The 14373-nt window shown below is 38.4% G+C and overlaps 1 protein-coding gene across 2 annotated transcripts; it reads right to left on the bottom strand.

Annotated features, from left to right (window-relative positions):
- Positions 1–1925: 1925 nt before the first annotated feature.
- On the bottom strand, positions 1926–13910 carry pitx1 (paired-like homeodomain 1). 2 transcript variants are annotated; one of them, XM_063896198.1, is made up of 5 exons: positions 13781–13910; positions 12699–12753; positions 7853–8002; positions 6462–6664; positions 1926–3235 (listed from the first exon to the last, which is right to left on the bottom strand). In XM_063896198.1, the coding sequence occupies exons 2-5, from the start codon at positions 12742–12744 to the stop codon at positions 2687–2689; spliced, it is 948 nt and encodes a 315-aa protein (XP_063752268.1). In that variant the 5' UTR covers positions 12745–12753; positions 13781–13910; the 3' UTR covers positions 1926–2686. The 2 variants fall into 2 exon arrangements, with proteins under 2 accessions (XP_063752268.1, XP_063752269.1); XM_063896199.1 differs by lacking the exon at positions 7853–8002.
- Between the last annotated feature and the right edge of the window lie 463 nt (positions 13911–14373).

The following is a 14373-nucleotide window of genomic DNA, read 5'->3' as shown; positions in this document are numbered from 1 at the left end:
GACAGTATACGCGCTTTGTTTTCGTTACCAATCACTATGAACCTTGAGTGTGTTTTGTCCTCTCGTCAAACATTTCCAAATCAAAGCGGATAGCTGCAATTACAGCCTGTGCGCATGCCCGCTCTGAGAGAACGCGGGCGCGCCCATGGAAAGAATTTAAAGCGAGGCGCGTTGCCGGTACTGTTGTGACTTGTTATGAATGGTGAACCTAAACGACAAAAAAGCTTAATTAAACCTGGGGAAAAGTTGAAGAAATTATTTGCAGATATAGTAACGCTGTGCATTGTGTCTTTGGAGCTGGACGAATATGTTTTTGGCTGGCTGTGTGATATACAATCAACTAATCGCTCCTAAAATATTATAGCAATATTAAAAGCTCTCTTTAGGAGAACGCCTGAGTTCACAAGAAAAGCACCCAAATTACATAAAACTATATTTTGTGATAGGTGAAATGTTACAGGTATAGGCCATATTATAGACGTAAGAGGTAGTATATTTGATATAAAATGTAACTAATATGCATTAGTTACATTTTATATAATATAAATAGTAGCATAAAGCTGCTCTTTATACAGAGGACAAAATAATATATCACAACATTATTAATAATGTAGCCTATATAAGAAAGAATAACATGTTTTAGAGAGCCACTATGACCCACTATTAATTATCAACAAACTTTTTTACGTTTTGCAGAGTATCTCTTGTAAAAGGCATAGCCTATAATAAGGAGATAACATACTTTACTTCATGGTGAAAACTTAAATTATAGTCCTAGGAGACATACTCCAAAAAGACACCTGGTGGTCAAAATAAATTCGCTTTCGAGCATTAAACAAAACTTTAAGATTAGGCTACATTTATTTCTGGAGTATTATAGAGGAACTAGAACACTTAGTCTAAAGCCACCAAAGTCAAGTAAACTGAATTGATTTCACTGTGGTGAAATATCATAGGAATATATTATTATACAAATATTTTATAGGAATAACTAATTTGCCATTGGAGACCAAAAAAAGGGCACCATAAAGAAAAGACGTATCCATAATCTGTAGAATAGAGAAATGTTTGTGAAGAAAATTAAAAAGTGCATTTGTAACTAAATCAGAATTCTTAAGATGTCATAAAGACTGAATTATTAGCAACCTGTCACGGTTTATTCAAGTGTTTCCGCTAATCCTATCCTCTCTTGAAATAGAGCATGAACACTATCAGTTAAAGCACACAATCATGACTGCCAATTGTGCTGGGCACTAATATCAGCACGCTGGTGAGTAATATAGATATGGGGATTTCTGCAGGTGTCAAAAAACAAGATATGGCATTGACGTGTGCGGGATTGTCACAGAATAAGTATGCAGACATATTTTTTCTGTAGGCCTATTTGACGCAATTTGACAGGAGTTTTGCATTAGCGCAGTTTAAATATAGTATAAATGTCTTCAACACGCATGTGGCATACTTTATTCAACCTCTGATCGGTGCGAAATATAGTTAAAGTTATTATAGTGTGGTGAGAGCGTAGATCAGGCACAAATAGAAAAAGAATAGTAAAAAAAGTACATTATAAAATAAAAATCAGGTGCGATTAAGACTCTTCATCGAGAAATGTGCCTACTGATTTTATACTTACCAAATAACAGTATAAAATAAGAGCTTAATGGACAATGATCGGATTTGTTCCTAGACCTAAAGCTTAATGTTTGCAAGATGTATTAGAATTATTTCTCTCCACAGAACAAATGTAAAGGGCAAGAAAGTTTCAAATGTAACTCAAGCTAAATAAAATATCCTTAGTCCTTGTTAGTCCCACTAATAATCTTCTGAAAATAATGATTTTATCGGATCAAAAAGTTATTGATTTCGCTCCTTTTGGAAAAAACCGGCCAATTGTTTTTTCCTCTGAAACATACTTGAAATAAACCTTCTTTTCCTGGAGTTTATTCAAACACACATGTTAACATAAGCACATCGGGACTTTGAATCATCTTTTGTATACAGTTTAGGCCAATGAACTTAGCTCTGCAAAGACTTACATTATCGTACAAAATACGTTGCACTCAAGTTTAAACATGCGGGGTTTTCTATTTCAGCAAACAAAAAGGGAAAAACATTTCAAAGTAAAATCACTAAACGGGAGCATTAATGGGGTCAAACGGGCCGGTGGGAGTGTTCAAACGGTAAATAGAAAGAACACAGAAGCGGTATAATATATTTACAATATAGGCTACCTTTCTCTTATTGAGTCAGGAATCATGATATGCGCGACACTTTATTTTTTTCCTTGCAAAACCTTAAGTCGAGACCCCCCAGCAGTCTTCAAAAGCAAGCAAGCACAAAAAACGAAAAAAAAATTCCCATCGTCTGTTTTATATGTTAGACCTGTATATATTTACATTTTTTTATATGTACAATGCAGCAATGTAACACATCTTCATCATTTTTAAAATCCAAAAAAAATGGACATTTCAATTGCTGTGCAAGTTCATTGGTAAACACATTAACCCGCATAATCCTTTTTTCTCTTTTTTTATGAAAACTGACTGCAACTAATCCAGTTTAGTTGTCTTTGATTTTTTTTTTCTCCCCCATCCGCAGGTATAGCCTGAACGCTTTGACACCGTGTCTGTTCAACACATATATATTTATTTATATTTGTAGACTAGGATTTAGGGTTTTTGGCCCGTCAGCTGTTGTATTGACAGGCGTTCAGGCTGGATCCGGGACTCTGCAGGCTGCTGTATCCAAAAGTTGGATGCTGTTTGGATTTTAGTCTGAGGGTGGCCAGGCTGGAGTTGCAAGTGTCCCGGTAAACGCTGTACGGAGAGCCTGGAGGCCCGTACGGACAAGCGGACGGCGACATGGCCGAGTTGATACCGGATGTACCGATCCCGTTCAGGTTGCTGATGTTGTTGAGGCCCGGGGTGGGCATTCCCGTCACGGCGGAGTGACCCATCCCGGACGCCATAGTCATGGAGGATATGGAGTTGGGAGCCGAGAACATGGATTGCGAGGTGAGGGGGCTCATGGAGTTGAAGAAGGTGAAGTTCTTGGTGGATAAAGGTGCCGGAGTTAGGCCCTTGTTGGTCCAGTTGTTGTAGGTGTAGGCCGGGTACATGTCTTCGTAGGGCTGCATGAGACCACTGAACTGCGGTAGGTAGCTGTTCTTGCAGAGGTCCATCTGCTGGTTGCGCTCCCGCTTCCTCCACTTAGCCCGACGGTTTTTGAACCACACCTGGATGAGAGACATAGTAAGAACATTAATAATAATAATCTTATGTAGTATAATTAAATCCAACTTCAAATAATTTTATTAATAATGATACCTGGATCGTTTTCTATCTTATTTTTTCTATGCACCCAAATAAATTGCCGCTATCAGAACACACACACACACACACACACACACACACACACACACACACACACACACACACACACACACACACACACACACACACACACACACACACACACACACACACACACACTGCTATTTATTTAAAAACAACCATCTAAGCAAAAAAGTATTTAAACATTTCTCGCTTAAATTGCATAATGTAAAGACACACCACACAAACCATTTTTTTTTATTTTAAGCTGCATTGACATTTCTTACAAGGACTTCTTTTTAATATCTAAAAATGGTTTACAGTAGTCAAATAAAGGCTGAGATTGTAGTTTCAGCTTGAGGCTTCATTGCCAAGTGCAAAGTTAGCAGTTAAAGGCTCTATAAATGCAAATGTTATTTTAAAAAGTTTGTAACTTCTAAAATATAGCAAATAACAAATTGCCCATGTGAAATTGATCCTCAGTCCTGAACGACGATTTGTATCAGGGCTATTAAAATAGTTTGTCTTCCACAGCAAACTAAATTACAAGCGCAGCTGCTGCAGCTCTGATGTAAATATGCTACTATGCAAGCATAAGCATCACATTCATCCAGTAACATTTTCCTTTAAATTTGCTTAAAAAGGAGTTACAAACGAAAGAGAAAATATTTTCAAAGAACGTGCTGAAATATATTTTATGAAAGTACCAATTTCGTATAGCATATAAACATTTTTCGATTAAATTAAAATCTCTACCGACACCAAATCTGGAATGACAAATGTAAGAAGTGTTCACAAAATGTAAATGAAAAGACTAGATTGATATGTTATTAAAATAAAACAATAGTAATAGCCAACAAAATAGTCTTGTTCTGACCTGAAGTTTGAGCCAAATATGTGTTCTAAGTAATATCTTAATATCTTAACTTAATACTATGTAATAGTATTACGTTTTAAAAAGGTTTTTGCCTATTATTTAATGTCTAAAGATGAAATTAACTCGTGTTTCATGAGCGTAAAACTAAGGTCTAAGTTTGTGTGGACTAAATCAGTATGTGGGTCAGACACTCCAAACTAAACCAATAAGTGTACAGCATGAATAAAACGCGCAGGGGATGAGTGTGCAGAAACGTGCCGCTCTGGGTATTGTCACGCCTGATCGAAACCTGACAAAATATCCATAGTCGGCACTCTGCGAGTCATTATTTTATTCATAATAGTAACAGTTTACAAGTGGTATCAGCACACGGGCGTGCACAAGCTATTTATAGTCGAGCAGGGAACAGTGCTGCGGACAAATTGTCCACAAAGACGTGAGCAATGTGACACAGAGCTCCGGGGGAAATACGCACAGCCTGAACCGAGGCAAAAAAAAAAAATATATCAGAACAAGATTTGGGTTTAAATTAGCATAACAACAAATAAACCCTCATTATGTATTCAAAATAGCTGGACCCACACAGATCATCTCCAAATATAATCTGTCAAGCTTGATTGAACACAGTTGACCTTAAAAGGTCAAGTCCAAACACTTTAAAATGTCAAAACATTTTATTAAATGCTCAGATATGAACCAGACATCTCCGGGCTGCGCGTTGTCACGCCATGAGCTTCACAATGTTTTCTTTTTATTCAGCCAAAATAAAAGACTGACTGTTTGACATTCGGTATCTTTGGCTCCAGAAGTGAAAATCCAGCACTCTAAACTTGTTTGGAGATTTTTTTTTAAAGAAACTTTCCCCTGCACTTTAAATAGCTGTATGCATGTTTTAATGCAATTTGAGACGGAGGGTTTTTGAAGGACGGGCGGTGAGGCGCCAGTTGCTGTAAATTAAAACCAACTGAATTGTGTTTAACGAACGTTTCTGTGTGAGAAAAGACCAGCCTGCAGGAATAATCGCAATGAGTAAAACGCACGCTATTTTTCTTTCTATTTACTTCTGTATTATCATAAATAAATAAATATTATGATTAAAGTTGGTTATGAATGCATGTCAAACATTGTCCCGGATTAAATATAATCACACGCAGTTTCTATTTATTGCACACAGCTCCAGGTAGATTTAGCTGTAGCCTATGCACGGTCTACTCCACGGGGACATATTGGGTCCAGACTGGTGTGATGTCATCAAAAAACAAATCCTCCATTGGCTCCATTAGCTGCTCGAAAAGAAATGTCAATTCCAACAGATCCCAACCGTTTGAGACAGCATACACTTCTGCTCATTTTCTACATTAGCCTAAATTATTTGACGTAAACTGCCTGTGTAAGAAACGTGCACAGTGTTGATTTAATTGTATTTTGTAATAATTGAAGTCTTACTTTTTGGATGCACTGACCAAAGCATGCAGGCGTGACTTGTTCGGATGCCACACTACTGCTGCAACATTTTTAGTTTTTTTCAGGTTTTCTACAATGGGTCTCTGAAATGGTGTCGCACATATAACTGAGTTGGTAAAGTCACTGCGGTATGTTACTTGAACTCCGTTAAAAGGCTTTTTAATCATTAAGCAACACTAAAATAACCTCAATACAACAAAGTATTATGAAATATTGTTTTCTGATTAAGTCTGTTTACATGGATAATGTAACGCTGCCGTGTCTTTTTGAAAAAAATAGCTCGACTTAGTTAGGGTTACGGTTAGAAAGAAAAAAAAACACTGGTAAATTTCGCCCCAAAATGTTAATTTGAATACAAAATATGTGTATGAATTCAGTGCATTAACAGCACACCTCTGTTATTAAGCTCTTATTGCAAGTTGATAGTTTACTATGGTATAGTTTTGTATATGCTAACAATTATATTTGCTTAGTTCATTTTTCTTTATTGCTTACGATTCCGTTATTTCATTAGTTTATGGTTGTTGGAGATTTCACTTATTTATGTAATTTATCGAAAATTCTCCCACCCACTAACTATTTTTGTCTCCATTGTAAGATCAGCATTATTTCTGAGAAACGTCCAAGAAAAGATTTTGGAGTAGATGAACCAGATAAAAGACGACAATTAAGAGTATGGATTAAAGGATATAGAATATTGCACAGGAGAGACAATATTAGGGCATGGGAAACGTTACAATTTACTTCTCAATTCTTCTTTACGCACGGCTGTCGGCACGGTATCTTACCCGGACTCTGGCCTCGGTCAGGTTGGTCCACACAGCGATTTCCTCCCTTGTGCTCATGTCCGGGTAGCGGTTCCTCTGGAAAGTGGCTTCCAGCTCCTGTAGCTGCTGGCTGGTGAAGTGAGTCCGCTGCCGCCGCTGTTTCTTTTTCTTGGGATCGTCCACGTTCCCGTCATCGCTCCTTTGTTCAACGCTTCTCTCCTTTTCTGTAGATCATAAATGGAGTACATTTAGTGTTTGCTGCATCTATGGAACATTTTGCATCAAAAACGTGGATTTTTCCATTGAAAGCCAAACATTTCAGACCTTAGTGCAGCGACATGCAAAAAACACACAACTAAAACTTTGTATTATTAATTACAGAAAACGCCGGTCAGCATGGAATACGCAAAACCAACCCCATAGGCTACATATATTCTTTACAAAATTGTTCATGAAAAACCTGGAAAGACAGAATAAAGTCAAATATTTACCAACATGTTTGACAGTTTAGTATCGATTCTTTCAAACACATTTTGAAAGAATCGATAGTCAAGACGAGCAGACGAGGTCTGCCTCGTTTATAGATCAATATTACTTTCTTTAGGATGAGGTGTTATCTCCTGACTGCTATCTTGTATTCGTGTTCTAACAAGATTGCCTCATTAAACTGAAGGGTCAACACGTGCAAAGGTTATTCACAAAAAATAGTATTTTGAATATTGCCCCAAAAATAGCAACGTTGAAACGTTAAGTCATACTGTTATAATCGAATTAAGCCCCCTAACTGACAACGAAAGAACTAAAAACATTCAGCCATTTTTGGTATTTTTTTCCAAATGTTAACTGAGACAGGGAAGACATTTCATTTTTCAAAAAAATCCGGCCAAGTTGAAGAACAAAAAGCTTCTCTGCGGATTGTTAATACAGACCTTCTGGCTTTCAGTTTAGATTGGTGGATGGGCTCAATATTTATAGTTTGTTTTAATGCATTTACTGACAGCAGGCCAGGCTGTTCTGCACATTTTTGCTTGACAGACCTCGGTTCCTGCCAAGTGTCCGCTTCAGCCAGCGCAATAAACAACAAAAGGGGTGTAACTGCACCAAAACGGGACCATATTCCCCCTGTTCTGTTATATTTATGTACATTAAACTGCAGAGCATACACAAACAAAACGTTACTTTACTGCACTGTTTAAATGTATTTAACAGCATGAATGCGGAATCGTAATACACGGAGATAAATCGCCATTGCTGTTATAATAAGCAAACACAGCGGACCCAAGTTAACTAATATTGTCTCCTTTTCCGTAACTGCCAAGATGCCTGCTGCCCGTCCTTGTGGAGACATAAAATAAACTGTTATTGCACTCAGAAGAAGGAAGCGAGTTGCGAAAAGCACTCTGACTGTGTACCTGCCAACTCTGTGTCTGAAGACTCGCTGCTTGAGTTCTCTAAAGTTTCTCGACTGCTGTTTGAAGTTCTCGGTAAATGAAACGCGGGGGCCACGTCGCGGGCCGGCGGGGCTCTCACTGCCTCTGCGATTCTGTCCAAATTCATCCCACCTTGAAGAGAAGGATGCGTACAAAAGAGGAAACTGGGTGAATCCTTGGGAGTACAAAACGTTTTTCCTCAACAGCTAAAAAATCCACCACGACATGAGGGGATGAATCAGACAAAGCGAATTTCCAGCGATAGTGTTGTTTTTCCACGATGAAAATATATGAAAACCCGAAGCCACTTTTCCCTCTCCAGAAGTGACTGCTCAGTGCATGGGAAAGCTTCTGCTGCTGTGACTGAGAGCGAGCTCCGGTTCTGCCCCCGTCTGCTCGGTTTAACCTCCCCAAAATCAGCGAGTCCCACCCACTGCCCACTGCAAGAAAACATCCACCCTAATAACTCTGACGTCAACCTAAAACAAGTGAAAAAAGTGCTACCATTTACTAGAAGTGTGGGTTTATCGCATGCAAATTAGAAACACTTCAACGTATTTTAGTGCAGGAACATCAAATACTATTACACCGTCATTTACGGTTCGCTATTAGACTGAAAGGCGGACATTTTTTGCAGCGTATAACTTCTATTTTCATTTGTCGGGAGCGCGCAATGCAACGCTTTTCTCTTTAGAAGTAAAATAGGCCTTTTATTCGTGCAGGTATGTTTGACCCCCCCAGTGCAGCTGGGTGCGCTTATACATACACACACGCACCCACACAATGTATATCTCGGATATGTACTGAGCTGTACAAACATTTGCCATCTAACACGGGCCTGCCCAGTTACTGTTTCCTCAGTATGAAAAGTGCACGGTGATATGAAAATCATTGTGTGAATGAATAACGGCACTCACTGTAAACTGATCACTGTCGCTCTATCAGCTGATTGTTTCCCTTTGACAAATAAACAACAAGGACTATAAAGGCCAGGCAGGTCAGAGCTCTGATGACTTCACACGCTGTGTGACTGGGCTGTTATTTCATTAAGAGGACAAACATCAGGCTGAAATAATCTGTTGATAGCAGCAGATATATGTTAGCACTACACGATCCACTAAACCCAAAAATAATCCAACATGAATAAAACAACTTCTAAGCTTCAACAGCACGTTTTGACAACACTTCTGGAAACCAATCTTTCAGCACAACATCCTGCTATGATTGATGGTCCTCTATAATATCATCTGATTACATATCATCTTAATGTGTCAATTGATGGTGACAGATTTGCATATTTTCAGTGTGGTTGGCCGGACTTTTTTGGAGAAAGTGTTTAAGCACATTTGGAACACAAACTCACGTGTTGTAGTATAATTTAGCCCAGATAAGACATTTGTGAAGAGGCTAAAAGTAGATTTCAGATATTCAAATCAGACGTTTGAATTTCTGATGTTTTCTGGTTCGATCTTTCATCCCCCACAGGCTTGCACAGTGCGCGCATTGACTCGCAGCAAAGTGTACTGTAACCCTCTGAACGTTCATGTCTGTGGAGAACTAGAGCTTCCACCAGATGTTGACTTGCAATTCTCAGTGTGTGCGGCACTGGAGTAAGACATGCAATACAGCAGCTGCAGTGGAAATGATTTTTTTTTAATTTTTTTTTTACGGTATCCCTCTTTGTTGGAAAGCTTTGCAGCGTCACAAAACAAGGAAGGCCCAGCATCCTTATTTCAATTAGTTCGGAGTCCGGGTGGCACCAGAGGATGCATTAATGTTTGTTTATTGTTTAAGTAAATGTGGTGCATCTTGGGAAGTCAGGGATTGATTTGTCTTTTTGTTTCTTTCGCAGCATATTATTGATTGTATTCTGCCTTGTACCCCAGTTTATGCTAAGATCTCCTTTTAGAATGATTGTACATATACAGACAGCAAAATCGCTGGTTTTAATATATATCTCTAATAAAACTTAAATTATATTTCATACAATCAAAACAAAGCAACATTTACCAAAAGAGTCAGAAACGTGATACCTATGTTTGCATTGAATTAGGTACTTTTTTTGCAAATTAAACGAGCCAAATTATCCAAACAGAGCAGCACTATTTAGGCTAGCTTTTGATTAAAATCAGCTCTAAGTGATTAAACAGGAAAATACAGATATGATGTTGTGCCTTTGCGCAAATACGCCCAGAAAACCAAGTGCAAATCACTAAATTACCTCAATTTTGCCATTTGTTTTGACTGCATATTATAAGCTTGCAGTCTTTTCTGCAATGTGGAAGCGGCTGACCTGCTGACCCAAATGCTATGGAACGCCAACTGCGTACCGGCCTCACCGTCTGGTGCTCGGACTGTCACCGGCACCAGTCTCGAGCATTTTGAGCCTTTGTATGACAGTGACTTCTGACATGAGATCCCCGTCCGACCGGAAAACTCCCCCGAAGGCCCTTTCAAAAGACAATTGTAAAAGCTCTCAATCACTTTTTCCATCATTTGTTCAGCCTCTCTTCAAAGAGCATGTTCTATGAAAAACGGGGCTCACATTTTATATTTCTACGCATTACAGGACTGATACATTATTTAATTTTAATTACGAAATCTGAGAAAGTGAATTGGTGAAAACACCAATTCAGTGTTTTTGATTCTTATAGCCAACCTAAGTCATTATTAGATTATCCAGCTCCAGCATGCTTCACGGGTGGCCTGGTGTGTGCTGTAAAAAGCTCGACCCTCACATATAGCTACGCGATAGCCAACTGAAGTGCCCTTGAGCAGAAAGCCACTTCCAGTACATGCTTACTCGTTTTCTAAGCTGCATACAAGTGCGTAAAACGGTTATAAAGAGAGCGGAAGTGGAATATGAGTGCATCGTGGTTGAATCGTGCATTTAGTTAAATATGATTATATTGCGTTTATAATAGCATATGGCTCACAAAGGTTATGGATGGCAATAGTGCAGCTTAACGGTAAAGAACTGCAGTCTTTCTACAATAATTTTAGGAAAGAACCTTTGAAATACTGAACAGGAACATATCAGATAGTGTTCATGAAAATCCCCTTTCTAAAAGTATATCAATATTGGTGCATTAGTGGAATACAAATCATAATAAACCCACTGACCCTTGAAGTGCCGTAGAAAAATTAAAGGATTTACAGCACATATGGAGGAGCTCCTGATTGTACCCTCCCCTGCTGCTCAACAGCAGCAGCAGCAGCAGAGCAGCAGCAGGAGCAGCAGATATTACATGCTGATAGATTGGAGTAATCTAAATACCCAGGCTGCATCCATGCCAGCGTCCTGCACTTGCGTGTGATGGATGAGTTAAAAAGCCTTTCCATCCGGCAGGACAGGTTAAAGGCCAGTGGAAATGCAAACACTCCTATTTTTCCTCCAAGAAGTGAAAATAAACTTGGGGGCCAACGTTAATCACACATCAAGCACACAATAAAATACATCGGTCTACAGTACGTTTGTTTATCTTGACTTTGAGGCAACCAATATATGTAGAGCTAGAACCGCGGGGAGCAAAAACAAAGCATATAGAAAATTAAAGCTGGTGGACAGCAGTGTAACTGGACACGGTGGGTAACTGGAGAAGGACAGAGCTGATTATTTCCTTGGTGATTGTTTCCCTGCATGGTCCAAGGCCCGTTTGACCCAAAGCCTGACAACCACCAAACAACCTGACAAAGGTTATGCAGGTGTAAATAAAACCACAAACTCTAATGACCATCACCGGGTATACAATAAATGCTTTTTTTTTTGGGACATCTTAAGCAAGTTGTATAGAGGTAATTGTTTATTGGGTGTATTCAGCCAAGTAGATATTGACTATGCTTTTATAGAAAAACGGTTCACATCTAAAATTAACGTGGAATTAGTCCTAAAAAACTACAGAGTTGTCCCAAACTAAAAGGTTATTCTTGATATTAATTTACCCTCCCCCCAAAAACAATAAAACGTGTTTATTATCTAAATATATTCCACTGTAACTTTATTGAAGTCAATTTACTCTGAGCAGTAGCAATATAAACTATCTCAGCACGCGAAACCTCTTTTTAGCTAGAATTGTCTGTATAATAATTGTTTCCAATGTGTGTTATGCTAGTTAGATCAGGCCTGTATTAATATAAATTAATATATTCTTAAGGAAATGTAAACATAAAACCACAGATATTTTCTTAAGTTGTCAAGTCTACACTTGGCCCATTTGGTTTGCTTTTGGTGTGTGATTAAATCAAGATTTATCAAAACCCTCCTTTTTTAATTTAACGACTTAATTGAAATAAAAAAACGACATGTAGAGTTACAGTTGAAACCTTTTTTGAGCTCTTTGTTGCTTGCTGTCTATCTGGCTTGATTTATTTATTTATTAAATGTTTTCGGGTCTTCTAAAGGCAAAACGACTCACCAGGAAATTAATATCATCAGAAATCAAACACAAACAAGTAGCAGGTTATATTACAAGAATCCTTAACTTACGTCACTTTGTTTAAAATCTTGTTTTTAAGTTGGGTTTAGATTTACGCACGCTTCCATTTGTCTCTCATTATTTGATATGTACTGGTATGATAATGTCGTAAATACCTTGCAGGAGTAATTGACCACATTTCAAACAAATTGTGTCTAAAAACAGATGCCTGTGAACACGCACAACTTGTGTGCAGCGAGATTTTCCAATAACAAGTTCTGACGATGCGCCAAGACCCAAAAGGTACATAGTTGGATGACAGCATCATTGTTTTTCACTGGATAGTTTATAGTTTTTATGACGCAAATAGGTCAGTTTAATCATTAAACAGTTGTGAAGAGAACAAGTCATACCTGCGTCCGCACAAGAAATAACATTTTTCGTCTGATTCAGTTCCATTCCAATTTCCTGAAAGACAGAAGAAGGCGGCATCAGAAGAAACATTTTCTTGAACATAACACTCAAAATATCAGTCAAATACATGATATTCCCCTTTTTATCCAAATAAAATAAGTATTATAAATACATTAAAGACACATTTGTAACAACCAATATCACAATATTTACAAAGTAATACAACATCTCTTAAACCTGAATTTAAATGCTAAATTATATTTGCCAATGTTATAAGGTTATACGTTTAGTTATTGTACTTTGACTATACCAAAGTAATTATGCAAGACAAACACTGATTTAAAATCTCTGTTTTATTGTGTTAAAATAATGTACTTTCCCTCAGAACTTCATGATTGGGGCTCTCTATATATAGCAACAACCCTAACTCGCCATCAGCGTTTACGTTTACCTTTCACACACACACACACACACACACACACACACACACACACACACACACACACACACACACACACACACACACACACACACACACACACACACACACACACACACACACACACAGATATATTTCCATTTGCTTCTCTATGTCCTCGACAAGTCTCCCCTTGCATTTTATATTCATTTAGCTCATTTAAGTCGTCAGAGATGCATGGAGGAAAGCAATGTAGAAGATACGAAAAAAAACGAGGTCTACATGCTATATCTTTCTGGTTTACAACGATGCTCAGGCACTCTAATAAACACACACTTCGTTTTAACTGCTATATTTTCTACAGACGCTGGTGTTGTGACTCCAGCTATCGCTGTGCGTAAAAACGCAACCCCTCTGGCCTCTCTACGGTCATTACAGCCTCTCTGACCCCAACAAGCGGACAATAAGCCCTTCTTAATGGAATCAGCACATGTCAACACTTAATTTTCTAAATCATACGTAACCTTGACTTGTGTGTGTGAAACAATGTTGAAAATCCGAAGCGTAAAAGAACCAAAAGTGACATGCCAGCCAGCCAAACCTCTGACCGAATACCTGAACTAAAATCAGCATCCTGACAGATGTTGTGTGTGTTTCACTCACCAGTTGGATCCCCAGCAAAGGCAGACGACAGAAAAAAAGTGAACAAAGCCTCAGAGTTTCCCCATGCAGGTGTTCAGTAAATCCACTTTACGCTTCGGCTGCGGGTAAACGCTGCGTCCGCGATAATCAGCGCTTTGGTTGAGTCTCTACCGCGTTGCTTTGGTTTTCTTCGCCAGCTCCCAGCAGCACGCCTCAACCTGACGTCACCTCACGACACTGCAACCGACAGCTCCCCCCTCCACCCAACATCCCTCCACAGCTACCCCACACCCCCATCATCCTTTCTATCCTGCACCTCACCTTCAAGCTGCTTCTTTAATCTTCATCATGTTTTAATTCTTCATCAAATTCCACAAGTTTATCATTTTTACCTGACGTCACCTTAATGTTTAACCTTGTACTCATCTTTAAACGTTTTAATTCCCACCACTAAAATCGAGTAATATAAGTATGCTAATAATAATAATACTAATAATGATAATGATGCTGCTGCTTTTATTTTATTTGGAAGTTTTAAAATAACCACCTTTTGTATTATATGCCTTTTTTTTTACTTCTCATTTGTGTGAATTCTTCTTTTTAAAGCAGGGGTT

The sequence above is a fragment of the Eleginops maclovinus genome, chromosome 11, assembly GCF_036324505.1.
Source record: "Eleginops maclovinus isolate JMC-PN-2008 ecotype Puerto Natales chromosome 11, JC_Emac_rtc_rv5, whole genome shotgun sequence".
Taxonomy (NCBI): Eukaryota; Metazoa; Chordata; class Actinopteri; order Perciformes; family Eleginopidae; genus Eleginops; species Eleginops maclovinus.
The sequence above is the reverse complement of the archived record's forward strand: the minus strand, read 5'-3'. Positions and strand labels throughout refer to the sequence as shown.

Bases quoted from the DNA above. Each gene is read 5' to 3' on its own strand.
- pitx1 (XM_063896198.1), bottom strand. From the start codon at position 12,744: ATGGAACTGAATCAGACGAAAAATGTTATTTCTTGTGCGGACGCAG. The intron at 8,003-12,698 runs GTATGACTTGTT...CTTCTCTTCAAG, and splicing joins TATTTCTTGTGCGGACGCAG to GTGGGATGAATTTGGACAGA. The intron at 3,236-6,461 runs GTAAGATACCGT...TCTCTCATCCAG, and splicing joins TGACCGAGGCCAGAGTCCGG to GTGTGGTTCAAAAACCGTCG.